The 17,803-nt window shown below is 50.1% G+C and overlaps 1 protein-coding gene across 1 annotated transcript in view; it reads left to right on the top strand.

The window, feature by feature from the left end:
- The window catches only part of ACSL3 (acyl-CoA synthetase long chain family member 3), a 113,955-nt gene that overhangs the window by 75,075 nt on the left and 21,077 nt on the right, over positions 1-17,803 (top strand). The window contains exons 5-7 of the mRNA XM_073674599.1: positions 6,548-6,677; positions 13,374-13,524; positions 14,151-14,274. Of these exons, the coding sequence (XP_073530700.1) occupies positions 6,548-6,677; positions 13,374-13,524; positions 14,151-14,274 (405 nt within the window). The remainder of the gene's footprint in view (positions 1-6,547; positions 6,678-13,373; positions 13,525-14,150; positions 14,275-17,803) is intronic.

The raw sequence follows: 17,803 nt of genomic DNA, 5'->3' as shown, positions 1-17,803 counted from the left end.
TTCTCTCTCGCTCTTTCTCTCTCGCTCTTTCTCTCTCGCTCTTTCTCTCTCGCTCTTTCTCTCTCGCTCTTTCTCTCTCGCTCTTTCTCTCTCGCTCTTTCTCTCTCGCTCTTTCTCTCTCGCTCTTTCTCTCTCGCTCTTTCTCTTTCTCTCTCGCTCTTTCTCTTTCTCTCTCGCTCTTTCTCTCTCGCTCTTTCTCTCTCGCTCTTTCTCTCTCGCTCTTTCTCTCTCGCTCTTTCTCTCTCGCTCTTTCTCTCTCGCTCTTTCTCTCTCGCTCTTTCTCTCTCGCTCTTTCTCTTTCTCTCTCGCTCTTTCTCTCTCGCTCTTTCTCTTTCTCTCTCGCTCTTTCTCTTTCTCGCTCGCTCTTTCTCGCTCTTTCTCGCTCTTTCTCTTTCTCTCTCGCTCTTTCTCTTTCTCGCTCTTTCTCTTTCTCTCTCGCTCTTTCTCTCTCGCTCTTTCTCTTTCTCTCTCGCTCTTTCTCTTTCTCTCTCGCTCTTTCTCTCTCGCTCTTTCTCTCTCGCTCTTTCTCTCTCGCTCTTTCTCTTTCTCTCTCGCTCTTTCTCTTTCTCTCTCGCTCTTTCTCTTTCTCTCTCGCTCTTTCTCTTTCTCTCTCGCTCTTTCTCTCACTCTTTCTCTCTCGCTCTTTCTCTTTCTCTCTCGCTCTTTCTCTTTCTCTCTCGCTCTTTCTCTCGCTCTTTCTCTCTCGCTCTTTCTCTCTCGCTCTTTCTCTTTCTCTCTCGCTCTTTCTCTCACTCTTTCTCTCTCGCTCTTTCTCTTTCTCTCACTCTTTCTCTCTCGCTCTTTCTCTTTCTCTCTCGCTCTTTCTCTTTCTCTCTCGCTCTTTCTCTTTCTCTCTCGCTCTTTCTCGCTCGCTCTTTCTCTTTCTCGCTCTTTCTCTCTCGCTCTTTCTCTTTCTCTCTCGCTCTTTCTCGCTCGCTCTTTCTCTCTCGCTCTTTCTCTTTCTCTCTCGCTCTTTCTCTTTCTCTCTCGCTCTTTCTCTCACTCTTTCTCTCTCGCTCTTTCTCTTTCTCTCTCGCTCTTTCTCTCGCTCTTTCTCTCGCTCTTTCTCTCTCGCTCTTTCTCTTTCTCTCTCGCTCTTTCTCTCTCGCTCTTTCTCTCTCGCTCTTTCTCTCTCGCTCTTTCTCTCTCGCTCTTTCTCTCTCGCTCTTTCTCTCTCGCTCTTTCTCTCTCGCTCTTTCTCTCTCGCTCTTTCTCTCTCGCTCTTTCTCTCTCGCTCTTTCTCTCTCGCTCTTTCTCTCTCGCTCTTTCTCTCTCGCTCTTTCTCTCTCGCTCTTTCTCTCTCGCTCTTTCTCTCTCGCTCTTTCTCTCTCGCTCTTTCTCTCTCGCTCTTTCTCTCTCGCTCTTTCTCTCTCGCTCTTTCTCTCTCGCTCTTTCTCTCTCGCTCTTTCTCTCTCGCTCTTTCTCTCTCGCTCTTTCTCTCTCGCTCTTTCTCTCTCGCTCTTTCTCTCTCGCTCTTTCTCTCTCGCTCTTTCTCTCTCGCTCTTTCTCTCTCGCTCTTTCTCTCTCGCTCTTTCTCTCTCGCTCTTTCTCTCTCGCTCTTTCTCTCTCGCTCTTTCTCTCTCGCTCTTTCTCTCTCGCTCTTTCTCTCTCGCTCTTTCTCTCTCGCTCTTTCTCTCTCGCTCTTTCTCTCTCGCTCTTTCTCTCTCGCTCTTTCTCTCTCGCTCTTTCTCTCTCGCTCTTTCTCTCTCGCTCTCTCTCTCTCGCTCTCTCTCGCTCTCTCTCTCTCGCTCTTTCTTTCTCTCGCTCTTTCTTTCTCTCGCTCTTTCTCTCTTTCTCTCGCTCTTTCTCTCTTTCTCTCGCTCTTTCTCTCTTTCTCTCGCTCTTTCTCTCTTTCTCTCTTTCTCTCGCTCTTTCTCTCTTTCTCTCGCTCTTTCTCTCGCTCTCTCGCTCTTTCTCTCGCTCTCTCGCTCTTTCGCTCTTTCTCTCGCTCTTTCGCTCTTTCTCTCGCTCTTTCGCTCTTTCTCTCGCTCTTTCGCTCTTTCTCTCGCTCTCTCGCTCTTTCGCTCTTTCTCTCGCTCTTTCGCTCTTTCTCTCGCTCTTTCGCTCTTTCTCTCGCTCTTTCGCTCTTTCTCTCGCTCTTTCGCTCTTTCTCTCGCTCTTTCGCTCTTTCTCTCGCTCTTTCGCTCTTTCTCTCGCTCTTTCGCTCTTTCTCTCGCTCTTTCGCTCTTTCGCTCTTTCTCTCGCTCTTTCGCTCTTTCTCTCGCTCTTTCGCTCTTTCTCTCGCTCTGTCGCTCTTTCTCTCGCTCTGTCGCTCTTTCTCTCGCTCTGTCGCTCTTTCTCTCGCTCTTTCGCTCTTTCTCTCGCTCTGTCGCTCTTTCTCTCGCTCTGTCGCTCTTTCTCTCGCTCTGTCGCTCTTTCTCTCGCTCTGTCGCTCTTTCTCTCGCTCTGTCGCTCTTTCTCTCGCTCTGTCGCTCTTTCTCTCGCTCTGTCGCTCTTTCTCTCGCTCTGTCGCTCTTTCTCTCGCTCTGTCGCTCTTTCTCTCGCTCTCTCGCTCTTTCTCTCGCTCTCTCGCTCTTTCTCTCGCTCTCTCGCTCTTTCTCTCGCTCTCTCGCTCTTTCTCTCGCTCTTTCTCTCGCTCTCTCGCTCTTTCTCTCGCTCTCTCGCTCTTTCGCTCTTTCTCTCGCTCTTTCGCTCTTTCTCTCGCTCTTTCGCTCTTTCTCTCGCTCTTTCGCTCTTTCTCTCGCTCTCTCGCTCTTTCGCTCTTTCTCTCGCTCTTTCGCTCTTTCTCTCGCTCTTTCGCTCTTTCTCTCGCTCTCTCGCTCTTTCTCTCGCTCTCTCGCTCTTTCTCTCGCTCTCTCGCTCTTTCTCTCGCTCTCTCGCTCTTTCTCTCGCTCTCTCGCTCTTTCTCTCGCTCTCTCGCTCTTTCTCTCGCTCTCTCGCTCTTTCTCTCGCTCTCTCGCTCTTTCTCTCGCTCTGTCGCTCTTTCTCTCGCTCTGTCGCTCTTTCTCTCGCTCTGTCGCTCTTTCTCTCGCTCTGTCGCTCTTTCTCTCGCTCTGTCGCTCTTTCTCTCGCTCTGTCGCTCTTTCTCTCGCTCTGTCGCTCTTTCTCTCGCTCTGTCGCTCTTTCTCTCGCTCTGTCGCTCTTTCTCTCGCTCTGTCGCTCTTTCTCTCGCTCTGTCGCTCTTTCTCTCGCTCTGTCGCTCTTTCTCTCGCTCTGTCGCTTCTTTCTCCTCGCTCTGTCGCTCTTTCCCCCCCCCCTCTCTCTCGCTCTGTCGCTCTTCTCTCCTCGCTCGTCGCTCTTTCTCTCGCTCTGTCGCTCTTTCTCTCGCTCTGTCGCTCTTTCTCTCGCTCTGTCGCTCTTTCTCTCGCTCTGTCGCTCTTTCTCTCGCTCTTTCTCTCGCTCTGTTCGCTCTTTCTCTCGCTCTGTCGCTCTTTCTCTCGCTCTGTCGCTCTTTCTCTCGCTCTGTCGCTCTTTCTCTCGCTCTGTCGCTCTTTCTCTCGCTCTGTCGCTCTTTCTCTCGCTCTGTCGCTCTTCTCTCGCTCTGTCGCTCTTTCTCTCGCTCTGTCGCTCTTTCTCTCGCTCTGTCGCTCGTTCTCTCTCGCTCTGTCGCTCTTTCTCTCGCTCTGTCGCTCTTTCTCTCGCTCTGTCGCTCTTTCTCTCGCTCTTCGCTCTTTCTCCTCGCTCTCTCGCTCTTTCTCTCGCTCTCTCCTCTTTCTCTCGCTCCTCTCGCTCTTTCTCTCGCTCTCTCGCTCTTTCTCTCGCTCTCTCGCTCTTTCTCTCGCTCTCTCGCTCTTTCTCTCGCTCTCTCGCTCTTTCTCTCGCTCTCTCGCTCTTTCTCTCGCTCTCTCGCTCTTTCTCTCTCTCCTCTCGCTCTTCTCTCGCTCTCTCGCTCTTTCTCTCGCTCTCTCGCTCTTTCTCTCGCTCTCTCGCTCTTTCTCTCGCTCTCTCTCGCTCTTTCTCTCGCTCTCTCGCTCTTTCTCTCGCTCTCTCGCTCTTTCTCTCGCTCTCTCGCTCTTTCTCTCGCTCTCTCGCTCTTTCTCTCGCTCTCTCGCTCTTTCTCTCGCTCTCTCGCTCTTTCTCTCGCTCTCTCGCTCTTTCTCTCGCTCTCTCGCTCTTTCTCTCGCTCTCTCGCTCGCTCTCTCGCTCTCTCGCTCGCTCTCTCGCTCTTTCTCTCGCTCTCTCGCTCTTTCTCTCGCTCTCTCGCTCTTTCTCTCGCTCTCTCGCTCTTTCTCTCGCTCTCTCGCTCTTTCTCTCGCTCTCTCGCTCTTTCTCTCGCTCTCTCGCTCTTTCTCTCGCTCTCTCGCTCTTTCTCTCGCTCTCTCGCTCTTTCTCCCTCTCCCTCTCTCTCTCGCTCTTTCCCTCTTTGTCTTTCGCTCTTTCTCTTTCCCTCTTTCTCTTTCCCTCTTTCTCTTTCCCTCTTTCTCTTTCCCTCTTTCGCTCTTCCTCCCTCTCCCTCTCCCTCTCCCTCTCCCTCTCCCTCTCCCTCTCCCTCTCCCTCTCCCTCTCCCTCTCCCTCTCCCTCTCCCTCTCCCTCTCCCTCTCCCTCTCCCTCTCCCTCTCCCGAGCTTTATTGGCAGGACTAAGTACATATTAGCATTGCCAAAGCAAATGGTAAAAAAAATAAAATAAAAATAGGGGGGTGGGGAGTAGGGAGGCATATAGAGGTCCAGGATATATCAAGATCCTTTTAGAGGGTAGGGGCATGTCCAAGGTGGGGTACAGAAGTCCATGGCATATCAGGCTCTTAGTTGGGGAATAGGGGCATGTCCAGGGTGGGGTATAGACGTCCATGGTATATCAGTCTCCTCTTAGTCTGTGGCAGGGACTGACATATTGCGCTGCTATGAACGCTGCACTTTCCTCTTCCTCCAGTAGTATCGGCAGTTTCTCTTCCTCCTCCATAGAGGTGAAGTCTGGGAGGAGATCAGACAGTCTCTGGAAGTGAGTGTCCCTCACTGCGGAGTATTTGGGGCACCTCCGCAAGAAGTGGGCCTCGTTCTCCACGGCCTCCTGGGGGCACTGCTGGCACAGTCTGCTCTCTCGGGACTTGTAGTTCTGTCGGTGCCGCCTGGATTCGATGAGTAGGCTGTGGGCGCTCAGTCTGTATCGGCTCAGGATCTGTCGCTCTTTGGGGTTTTCCAGTTTCTCTAGATATGGGGCTAGTTTGTACTCCCTCTGTAGGTTCTGGTATATCGTCAGTTTCTGTGATTTGTTTATGTCATTTCTCCAGATGCTGAGATATTCCTCTTTGCCTTTGTGTACCATTTTCTGAATTTCGCCTTTTGTCAGGCCATGTGGGTTGGTGACTTGGTCAGGCTGTCTTTGGGTACTTTGTGTTGGGAGGTTTCCTGGGGCTTCCTGGTGTAGGAAGGCTTTGTGATGGTAGGAGCTGGGACTACTGCTTTGTAGATGAGCCTTGAAACACAGCGCCTTCTTCTGGATCTCGAGGTGTAGCGGGAATCTGCCCATCTTCTCGGCAGGCGCTGTTTGATGTGCTCTGATGGACTTGGAGACGATGCTTGCAGAACTCTAGGTGGAATATTTCAGTCGGTCCAGCGACCCACTTTGATCAGTTTGGGTATGAGACTGGGCCCCAGACCTCACTGCCATAGAGAAGGATTGGGGCAATGATGGAGTCAAAGATTTTTAGCCAGACTGTTACTGGTGCCTTGAGGTGGTACAGACGTCTTCTGATGGCATAGAAGGCTTTGGAGGCCTTGTCTTTCAGTAGCTGTATGGCTTGCTTGAAGCTCCCTGATTGGCTGAGTTTTAGGCCCAGGTAGGTGTACTTGTTGGTTTCTGTGAGTGGATAGTTGTCTATCGTAAAGGGAGGATGGCCAGCAGGTTTCTGCTTTCTTTTCTGGAACACCATGATGTTGGTTTTCTCCAGGTTCGCTCATCTCTACTCTTCACACATTTGTAGTAGGAATAATAGCGGAAAGTCACAATGCAAAAGTCCTAAGAAAAGATGCTTCAGTTTTGTTATACGTACTAAGTATCAGACTATGTTCACACGTTCTATTTTTGCAGCATATTTTTGCTGCCTTTTTAATGCAAATTTAAAAGCTGCTTTTTACAGAATTATCAAAAGCTCAGAGATTTCAGATATCTCATGCACACAATTGCTTTTTTTTCCCTTACTGAATTGGAAAAGTGCTGCTTTTTTTTTTATTTAAATCTTCGGCATGTCAATTCTTTCAGCGTTTTTGCAGCGTTTTTCTCACCATAGAAAGCCATGAGGAAGTGCAAAAATGCTGCAAAACGACGCAACATGTAGTGTAGACAAATGACAGATTTAATCTGCAACAAAACGTACCACAAAAAGCAGCAAAGCCTGCTTTTTGTAATTTAGCTTCTTTATTGCCAAGAGAGCAGGTTTTGCCTGCAGAAAAAGCCGCTGCAAAAACGCAACGTGTGAACATAGCCTTAACCTGTGCCGCTCAGCTTTTCAGTCCGCTGACCCTTCACCCGCTGAGCACAGCACTTGGAGCAATGAACCGTTTAGGCATCTGACATTGGCTCCAGGCTTCTGGGATTTTGTTATCTGCTAGTGTATTGACTCTACTATGATTTCTCTCTCTTGTAGAACATCCTTCCCCAAGTGCCCTTGTTGCGGCATATCATCATCGTGGACGGCAGCGGCCCTACCACCGACTACCACAACAATATCACCGTGCACAGTATGGCGTCGGTGCAGGCTCTGGGGGCCAGGCAGGGTGAGTGGGTTATATTCCTGTGCATGTATTACAGTATATGTAAGGAGGGATTCACTGTGGATCTTTCCTGCAGATTGCTCCAGCATTCTGTGCTGCAGATTACACATCTTATCTACCGTACATGTCCCTAATGGTGACTCCTCAGCTCTAAACGCCAGGGCATCCCAGTGCTCGGTGTCGTCACACACAGCGGGAACCCGAGGATCCTCCAATGTATGATTAGCTGGGTACATCCCACCCCTCCCCCGCTATACATGGGGACGGAGGATTCTCTTTCCATGTGAACAGATGCTGCAGTCTCAGGACCCAACATCTGGCACCGATTATACAAGCATCATCCAGTCCTTTATGGCTTTCGTTCCCAGCACCAACTGGTGCCTGACACACTCCCAGCACATGTTCACTCCTCCGATGCTGCGCGGATGTTGTGATCGTTACTCTCATCCTTCATTATACTTGAGATGAGATTTCTTTCTGTTGTTTTTGTACTTTTGTAGTTCTTCATGTGTTTTTATGGCTGGTTCCTAGATCAGCAGCAAAAATGTGTGTAAATTGTAGACAGTGTAGACAATTGCTGCAATAATTCTGCAATGGATAATGCAAAATGACTGTATCGTGGGGAGCAAACCAAACCCCCCATATCTTACCTTCATGGGCTCCTGTGGTTGCCTGACGGGAGGTCTCTGCTTTTCAGTAAGTGTAGAAGGGTTTTTTTTCTCACTGTTTTACAAAAGTAATCTAAAATCTTCCGTCTGTATGAATTGTATTCCTATGTGTACTCGCTGTGCATAGAGCATGCAAATGCCTACTAATGCCCCCATACATAAGTAAGCTCGGCTGACGGCCGGCCCCCAGTGTTCCCCATACACATGTACCCTCAGCTTGAACAGCAGCTTTTCCTCCCATCTCTTCAATATACAATTACGTTCAACTCTGCTAACAACTGTTCTTTAAGACTTTGCCAAATATTTACACACTGGCTGACAGGTGTTCCCCCGGACTCCCCATTCATATGCATGCTCAGGTAGCTGACAGGTGTTCCCCTGGACTCCTCATACACATGTCAGCCTACGTGAGCGTACATGTGTTCCCCCGGACTCCCCATTCATATGCACGCTCAGGTAGCTGACAGGTGTTCCCCTGGACTCCTCATACACATGTACGCTCAGGTAGGCTGACAGGTGTTCCACCAGACTCCCCATACACATGTACGCTCAGGTAGCTGACAGGTGTTCCCCTGCACTCCCCATACACATGTTCTCAGGTAGCTGACAGGTGTTCCACCAGACTCCCCATACACATGTACGCTCAGGTAGGCTAACTGGTGTTCCACCTGACTCCCCATACACATGCACGCCCAGGTAGCTGACAGGTGTTCCCCTGGACTCCCCATACACATGTACGCTCAGGTAGCTGACAGATGTTCCCCTGCACTCCCCATACACATGTACGCTCAGGTAGGTGACAGGTGTTCCCCTGCACTCCCCATACACATGTACGCTCAGGTAGGCTAACTGGTGTTCCACCAGACTCCCCATACACATGCACGCCCAGGTAGGCTGATATCTGTTCCCCCAGACTCCTCATACACATGCATGCTCAGGTAGGCTGACCGGTGTTCCCGGACTCCCCAGTCACATGCACGCTCAGGTAGGCTGACAGGTGTTTCCCTGGACTCCCCATACACATGTACGCTCAGGTAGGCTTACTGGTGTTCCCCCAGACTCCTCATACACATGCACGCCCAGGTAGGCCACCTGGTTTCCCCCAGACTCCTCATACACATGCACGCTCAGCTGATATCTGTTCCCCCAGACTCCTCATACACATGCACGCTCAGCTGATATCTGTTCCCCCAGACTCCCCATACACATACACATGCACGCTCAGCTGATATCTGTTCCCCCAGACTCCTCATACACATGCACGCTCAGCTGATATCTGTTCCCCCAGACTCCTCATACACATGCACGCTCAGCTCAGCTGATATCTGTTCCCCCAGACTCCTCATACACATGCACGCTCAGCTGATATCTGTTCTTCCAGACTCCTCATACACATGCACGCTCTGCTCAGCTGATATCTGTTCCCCCAGACTCCTCATACACATGCACGCTCAGCTGATATCTGTTCCCCCAGACTCCTCATACACATGCACGCTCAGCTGATATCTGTTCCTCCAGACTCCTCATACACATGCACGCTCAGCTCAGCTGATATCTGTTCCTCCAGACTCCTCATACACATGCACGCTCAGCTGATATCTGTTCCCCCAGACTCCTCATACACATGCACGCTCAGCTGATATCTGTTCCCCCAGACTCCTCATACACATGCACGCTCAGCTCAGCTGATATCTGTTCCCCCAGACTCCTCATACACATGCACGCTCAGCTCAGCTGATATCTGTTCCTCCAGACTCCTCATACACATGCACGCTCAGCTGATATCTGTTCTTCCAGACTCCTCATACACATGCACGCTCTGCTCAGCTGATATCTGTTCCCCCAGACTCCCCATACACATACACATGCACGCTCAGCTGATATCTGTTCCCCCAGACTCCTCATACACATGCACGCTCAGCTGATATCTGTTCCCCCAGACTCCTCATACACATGCACGCTCAGCTCAGCTGATATCTGTTCCCCCAGACTCCTCATACACATGCACGCTCAGCTGATATCTGTTCTTCCAGACTCCTCATACACATGCACGCTCTGCTCAGCTGATATCTGTTCCCCCAGACTCCTCATACACATGCACGCTCAGCTGATACCTGTTCCCCCAGACTCCTCATACACATGCACGCTCAGCTGATATCTGTTCCTCCAGACTCCTCATACACATGCACGCTCAGCTCAGCTGATATCTGTTCCTCCAGACTCCTCATACACATGCACGCTCAGCTGATATCTGTTCCCCCAGACTCCTCATACACATGCACGCTCAGCTGATATCTGTTCCCCCAGACTCCTCATACACATGCACGCTCAGCTCAGCTGATATCTGTTCCCCCAGACTCCTCATACACATGCACGCTCAGCTCAGCTGATATCTGTTCCTCCAGACTCCTCATACACATGCACGCTCAGCTGATATCTGTTCTTCCAGACTCCTCATACACATGCACGCTCTGCTCAGCTGATATCTGTTCCCCCAGACTCCCCATACACATGCACGCTCAGCTGATATCTGTTCCCCCAGACTCCTCATACACATGCACGCTCAGCTGATATCTGTTCCCCCAGACTCCTCATGCACGCTCAGCTGATATCTGTTCCCCCAGACTCCTCATACATATGCACGCTCAGCTGATATCTGTTCCTCCAGACTCCTCATACACATGCACGCTCAGCTCAGCTGATATCTGTTCCTCCAGACTCCTCATACACATGCACGCTCAGCTGATATCTGTTCCTCCAGACTCCTCATACACATGCACGCTCAGCTGATATCTGTTCCTCCAGACTCCTCATACACATGCACGCTCAGCTGATATCTGTTCCCCCAGACTCCTCATACACATGCACGCTCAGCTGATATCTGTTCCTCCAGACTCCTCATACACCTGCACGCTCAGCTCAGCTGATATCTGTTCCTCCAGACTCCCCATACACATGCACGCTCAGCTGATATCTGTTCCCGCAGACTCCTCATACACCTGCACGCTCAGCTGATATCTCTTCCTCCAGACTCCTCATACACATGCATGCTCAGCTGATATCTGTTCCTCCAGACTCCCCATACACATGCACGCTCAGCTGATATCTGTTCCCGCAGACTCCTCATACACCTGCACGCTCAGCTCAGCTGATATCTGTTCCCGCAGACTCCTCATACACATGCACGCTCAGCTGATATCTGTTCCTCCAGACTCCCCATACACATGCACGCTCAGCTGATATCTGTTCCTCCAGACTCCCCATACACATGCACACTCAGCTGATATCTGTTCCTCCAGACTCCTCATACACATGCACACTCAGCTGATATCTGTTCTTCCAGACTCCTCATACACATGCACGCTCAGCTCAGCTGATATCTGTTCCTCCAGACTCCCCATACACATGCACGCTCAGCTGATATCTGTTCCCGCAGACTCCTCATACACCTGCACGCTCAGCTGATATCTGTTCCCCCAGACTCCTCATACACATGCACGCTCAGCTGATATCTGTTCCTCCAGACTCCTCATACACATGCACACTCAGCTGATATCTGTTCTTCCAGACTCCTCATACACATGCACGCTCAGCTCAGCTGATATCTGTTCCCGCAGACTCCTCATACACATGCACACTCAGCTGATATCTGTTCCCCCAGACTCCTCATACACATGCACGCTCAGCTGATATCTGTTCCCGCAGACTCCTCATACACATGCACACTCAGCTGATATCTGTTCCCCCAGACTCCCCATACACATGCACGCTCAGCTGATGTCTGTTCCCGCAGACTCCTCATACACATGCACGCTCAGCTGATATCTGTTCCTCCAGACTCCTCATACACATGCACGCTCAGCTGATATCTGTTCCTCCAGACTCCCCATACACATGCACGCTCAGCTGATATCTGTTCCTCCAGACTCCTCATACACATGCACGCTCAGCTGATATCTGTTCCTCCAGACTCCTCATACACATGCACGCTCAGCTGATATCTGTTCCTCCAGACTCCTCATACACATGCACGCTCAGCTGATATCTGTTCCCGCAGACTCCCCATACACATGCACGCTCAGCTGATATCTGTTCCTCCAGACTCCTCATACACATGCACGCTCAGCTGATATCTGTTCCTCCAGACTCCTCATACACATGCACACTCAGCTGATATCTGTTCCTCCAGACTCCTCATACACCTGCACGCTCAGCTGATATCTGTTCCCCCAGACTCCTCACACACATGCACGCTCAGCTGATATCTGTTCCTCCAGACTCCTCATACACATGCACACTCAGCTGATATCTGTTCTTCCAGACTCCTCATACACATGCACGCTCAGCTCAGCTGATATCTGTTCCCGCAGACTCCTCATACACATGCACGCTCAGCTGATATCTGTTCCTCCAGACTCCCCATACACATGCACGCTCAGCTGATATCTGTTCCCCCAGACTCCTCATACACATGCACGCTCAGCTGATATCTGTTCCCGCAGACTCCTCATACACATGCACACTCAGCTGATATCTGTTCCCCCAGACTCCCCATACACATGCACGCTCAGCTGATATCTGTTCCCGCAGACTCCTCATACACATACACATGCACGCTCAGCTGATACCTGTTCCTCCAGACTCCTCATACACATGCACGCTCAGCTGATATCTGTTCCCGCAGACTCCTCATACACATGCACGCTCAGCTGATATCTGTTCCTCCAGACTCCTCATACACATGCACGCTCAGCTGATATCTGTTCCTCCAGACTCCTCATACACATGCACACTCAGCTGATATCTGTTCCCCCAGACTCCCCATACACATGCACGCTCAGCTGATATCTGTTCCCGCAGACTCCTCATACACATGCACGCTCAGCTGATATCTGTTCCTCCAGACTCCTCATACACATGCACGCTCAGCTGATATCTGTTCCCGCAGACTCCTCATACACATGCACGCTCAGCTGATATCTGTTCCTCCAGACTCCTCATACACATGCACGCTCAGCTGATATCTGTTCCTCCAGACTCCTCATACACATGCACGCTCAGCTGATATCTGTTCCTCCAGACTCCTCATACACATGCACGCTCAGCTGATATCTGTTCCTCCAGACTCCTCATACACATGCACGCTCAGCTGATATCTGTTCCTCCAGACTCCTCATACACATGCACGCTCAGCTGATATCTGTTCCTCCAGACTCCTCATACACATGCACGCTCAGCTGATATCTGTTCCCCCAGACTCCTCATACACATGCACGCTCAGCTGATATCTGTTCCCGCAGACTCCCCATACACATGCACGCTCAGCTGATATCTGTTCCCCCAGACTCCCCATACACATGCACGCTCAGCTGATATCTGTTCCCCCAGACTCCTCATACACATGCACGCTCAGCTGATATCTGTTCCTCCAGACTCCTCATACACATGCTTGCTCAGCTGATATCTGTTCCTCCAGACTCCTCATACACATGCACGCTCAGCTGATATCTGTTCCTCCAGACTCCTCATACACATGCACGCTCAGCTGATATCTGTTCCCCCAGACTCCTCATACACATGCACGCTCAGCTGATATCTGTTCCCGCAGACTCCCCATACACATGCACGCTCAGCTGATATCTGTTCCTCCAGACTCCTCATACACATGCACGCTCAGCTGATATCTGTTCCCGCAGACTCCCCATACACATGCACACTCAGCTGATATCTGTTCCCCCAGACTCCTCATACACCTGCACGCTCAGCTGACAGCTGTTTCTCCTGACTTTTACCATACACATGCACGCTCACCCAGACTCGGTATAGAAAGCTATGATGTCCTTCATATGTAGCTATATTATGAAATGTTCTGTAGCATGTCACATTGTGACGAAAGTTCTTCGAACAGGAGCAATAATCTCAGAGCAATCTTTGACAATTTTTTTCCTTTGCTCCAAACTACACCCTAAAGTTATTTTCTATAGATTTTGGCATATAAACGTTACATAAGTCACCATCTTTTCTTCTACAGCAAACAAGCAACAGCCGTCGCCACTACCGTACGATATCGCAGTCATTATGTACACCAGCGGGTCCACTGGGCTGCCCAAAGGAGTGATGATCTCCCACAGTAACATCATAGCTGGCATAACTGGGATGGCACAGAGGATACCAAACCTGGGGTACGTTCTCATGATGGGAACACTTGTACATCTGTGGCATTAAGTGCATTGTAGCAGATACTTAAAAGTAAAAAGATATAGAAACCGGGGGGATTTTATTTTAGCTTAAACACATGTGGACCGTTTTGCTTCTTCAGGCTAAGTATCACTTTGCATAGCTGGCTCAGAATGAGTTAACAGTGAAATCTGTCAGTGAGCTCATTTGGGTTTGTAACTCTTCTCTCTCTTCTACTGATGATCTAAGTCAGTGTCTTCCAGTCCTCACGGCCCCCAGCAGATCAGGTTTTCAGGATTTCCTTAGTATTGCACAGATGATGGAATTAGTATACAGGCATCAGATATTACCACAGGTTCTACATGATGTGTGGGGGGCCATGAGGACTGGAGTTTGGGGAAACAATGTCCTAAGTGACTCCTAATGAAATGTAAGTTTGTGGTGATACATCCCCATGGCAGACGTCAGGAGACGTCCATATCCTTTACCTTGTGGCATCTAACTGTCCACTGCTGATCTGTTGTGGGATTGTATTCACCCTTTATGCACCTGACTCGGGTAATTTTACATGGCGCTGTTCTCCATAAAGGCTTTGTGCTTGTGCATTGAATCCAGTGTCCTCTTCTTACAGAGAGACGGACACATACATTGGCTACCTACCTCTGGCCCATGTGTTGGAGCTAAGCGCGGAGTTGGTTTGTATGTCCCGTGGCTGTCGTGTCGGCTATTCTTCGCCACAGACGCTTTCTGATCAGGTGAGTAATGGGGGGACGGTGTGGGTCAGGGTCATTTTTAGTTATATAATCACTATATAAGTGTAAAGCTGTACAACCACTTCTAAAGCGAGCTATCTAGGAATCCCCCGATCTCTGAGGGTCCAGCAGCCCCAGTAATCCCCTGACATTCTCTAGGAAAACTATAGAAAGCCCGACATGTCCCATGCTGCCTATATAAATCTTGTGATGGATGCCACTTCTGTAAGAGCGAGAGCGGCTCCTTCTATCCTGTGTAATGGACGACCTACCAGGCGTTATGGAAAGGGGCAGTAGGGCATTATTGTGCACTGCTTGTCTCTTTACACCCCTGTAAAGTGTTCCTGTTCACACTTGCTTTATTCTGTTCACAGGTGTTAGTCAGTTTTTTGTAGTATATTATTGGAGGTGGTGACTGCCTCCTTTCCTGACTGCGCACTCCTCTCCTCAGCCTGTTTATAATTAGTGCTGGATCCTACCTGCCCATTAAATGTGTAGGCTTGTAGCCCGTGTGAAGCATGTTTGATAAATATTAGTTTCAGAGTCTCATCAAACAAAGCTATGCCTTGTCATGGCTGGTGGGCTCTCACAAATTAGCAATTTGTGCACTAAGTACTTTCATTTTATAAGTATATATTCTATATAACAGTAATGCAGTCCGAATTTCTTATATTCAGTCTTTGCATACATTTTAGCGCTCACAGAGGCTGCTGTATTCTTTTATAAATTTTTATGCAGTTTAAAGGGGTTGTCCACTACAGGAAAACACTTTAATAGATCCGCAGTGCAAAACATAATGAACTCATTACTTTCCTCTTGGATTCTGATGTCTGTGCTGTGTAATAAACAATGTCACGTCACCGCAGCAGTGAGTCAATGGCTACTGATTGGCTGCAGCGGTCACATGACATAAATCGCTTCTCGTGAGCACTGGGAGACAAAGCACCGACATGGGAGGAACAGCATTAATGGTAAGTATTAGAGCGGTTGTCCACTACTTTAACTTTGATGGCCTATCCTTGGGATGTCCTCAATGTCTGATCAGTGGGGGTGCGAACCCCGGCACCTCCGCCAATTAGCTGTTCCCAGTGTCAGCCAGAACTGACCAGTTACGAAGCTGCACAGCACAGCTCCATCTACTGTACAGTTGCCGCGGCCGGGTACTGCACATCTGTCCTCCATACAAATCAATAGTGGGTGGATGTGCAGTACCCAGCCATGGCCACTATACAGCAGATGGAGCTGTGCTGTGCAGCCCCAAAACTGGTCAGTTCCGTCCAACATTGGGAACAGCTAATCTTAGGGGGGGTCACACCCCCCCCTATCACACATGACATCCCGAGGATAGGCCATCAGTGTTAAAGTAGTGAACAACCTCTTTAAGATTATATTGTTTTCCACTGCATATCTATTAACAGGGCACTGTCCACTATTGTGCAACCCCTCTAATTCTATGTGTACACTGTGAATGGCGTCTAAAGGTGAGCATGTGGCTATAGTTTTATGTACCTGTATTTTGTGTGTGAGTCGTAGTATTTTGGTTTCACAATGTGTATATTGTCCTTGTACTCTGCTGTAGCTGCATAACTAGACGTTCCTCTGCTGTAGCTGCATAACTAGGCGTTCCTCTGCTGTAGCTCTGCATAACTAGGCGTTCCTCTGCTGTAGCTGCATAACTAGGCGTTCCTCTGCTGGAGCTCTGCATAACTAGACGTTCCTCTGCTGTAGCTGCATAACTAGACGTTCCTCTGCTGTAGCTGCATAACTAGACGTTCCTCTGCTGGAGCTCTGCATAACTAGACGTTCCTCTGCTGGAGCTCTGCATAACTAGACGTTCCTCTGCTGTAGCTGCATAACTAGGCTTTCCTCTGCTGGAGCTCTGCATAACTAGACGTTCCTCTGCTGTAGCTGCATAACTAGACGTTCCTCTGCTGTAGCTGCATAACTAGACGTTCCTCTGCTGTAGCTGCATAACTAGGCGTTCCTCTGCTGGAGCTCTGCATAACTAGGCGTTCCTCTGCTGTAGCTGCATAACTAGACGTTCCTCTGCTGGAGCTGCATAACTAGACGTTCCTCTGCTGGAGCTCTGCATAACTAGACGTTCCTCTGCTGGAGCTCTGCATAACTAGGCGTTCCTCTGCTGGAGCTCTGCATAACTAGGCGTTCCTCTGCTGGAGCTCTGCATAACTAGGCTTTCCTCTGCTGGAGCTCTGCATAACTAGGCGTTCCTGTGCTGGAGCTCTGCATAACTAGGCGTTCCTCTGCTGGAGCTCTGCATAACTAGGCGTTCCTCTGCTGGAGCTCTGCATAACTAGGCGTTCCTGTGCTGGAGCTCTGCATAACTAGGCGTTCCTCTGCCGGAGCTCTGCATAACTAGGCGTTCCTCTGCTGGAGCTCTGCATAACTAGGCGTTCCTCTGCTGGAGCTCTGCATAACTAGACGTTCCTCTGCTGTAGCTGCATAACTAGGCGTTCCTCTGCTGGAGCTCTGCATAACTAGGCTTTCCTCTGGTGGAGCTCTGCATAACTAGGCGTTCCTCTGGTGGAGCTCTGCATAACTAGGTGTTCCTCTGCTGGAGCTCTGCATAACTAGGCGTTCCTCTGCTGGAGCTCTGCATAACTAGGCGTTCCTCTGCTGGAGCTCTGCATAACTAGGCGTTCCTCTGCTGGAGCTCTGCATAACTAGGCGTTCCTCTGCTGGAGCTCTGCATAACTAGGCGTTCCTCTGCTGGAGCTCTGCATAACTAGGCGTTCCTCTGCTGGAGCTCTGCATAACTAGGCGTTCCTCTGCTGGAGCTCTGCATAACTAGGCGTTCCTCTGCTGGAGCTCTGCATAACTAGGCGTTCCTCTGCTGGAGCTCTGCATAACTAGGCGTTCCTCTGCTGGAGCTCTGCATAACTAGGCGTTCCTCTGCTGGAGCTCTGCATAACTAGGCGTTCCTCTGCTGGAGCTCTGCATAACTAGGCGTTCCTCTGCTGGAGCTCTGCATAACTAGGCGTTCCTCTGCTGGAGCTCTGCATAACTAGGCGTTCCTCTGCTGGAGCTCTGCATAACTAGGCGTTCCTCTGCTGGAGCTCTGCATAACTAGGCGTTCCTCTGCTGGAGCTCTGCATAACTAGGCGTTCCTCTGCTGGAGCTCTGCATAACTAGGCGTTCCTCTGCTGGAGCTCTGCATAACTAGGCGTTCCTCTGCTGGAGCTCTGCATAACTAGGCGTTCCTCTGCTGGAGCTCTGCATAACTAGGCGTTCCTCTGCCGGAGCTCTGCATAACTAGGCGTTCCTCTGCCGGAGCTCTGCATAACTAGGCGTTCCTCTGCTGGAGCTCTGCATAACTAGGCGTTCCTCTGCCGAGCTCTGCATAACTAGGCGTTCCTCTGCTGGAGCTCTGCATAACTAGGCGTTCCTCTGCTGGAGCTCTGCATAACTAGGCGTTCCTCTGCTGGAGCTCTGCATAACTAGGCGTTCCTCTGCCGGAGCTCTGCATAACTAGGCGTTCCTCTGCCGGAGCTCTGCATAACTAGGCGTTCCTCTG

This window comes from Phyllobates terribilis, unplaced genomic scaffold, assembly GCF_046119375.1.
Source record: "Phyllobates terribilis strain yellow unplaced genomic scaffold, ASM4611937v1 Scaffold_3__8_contigs__length_932513732, whole genome shotgun sequence".
In the NCBI taxonomy this organism is placed as follows: Eukaryota; Metazoa; Chordata; class Amphibia; order Anura; family Dendrobatidae; genus Phyllobates; species Phyllobates terribilis.
This window is presented reverse-complemented; position numbering and strand designations above follow the sequence as displayed.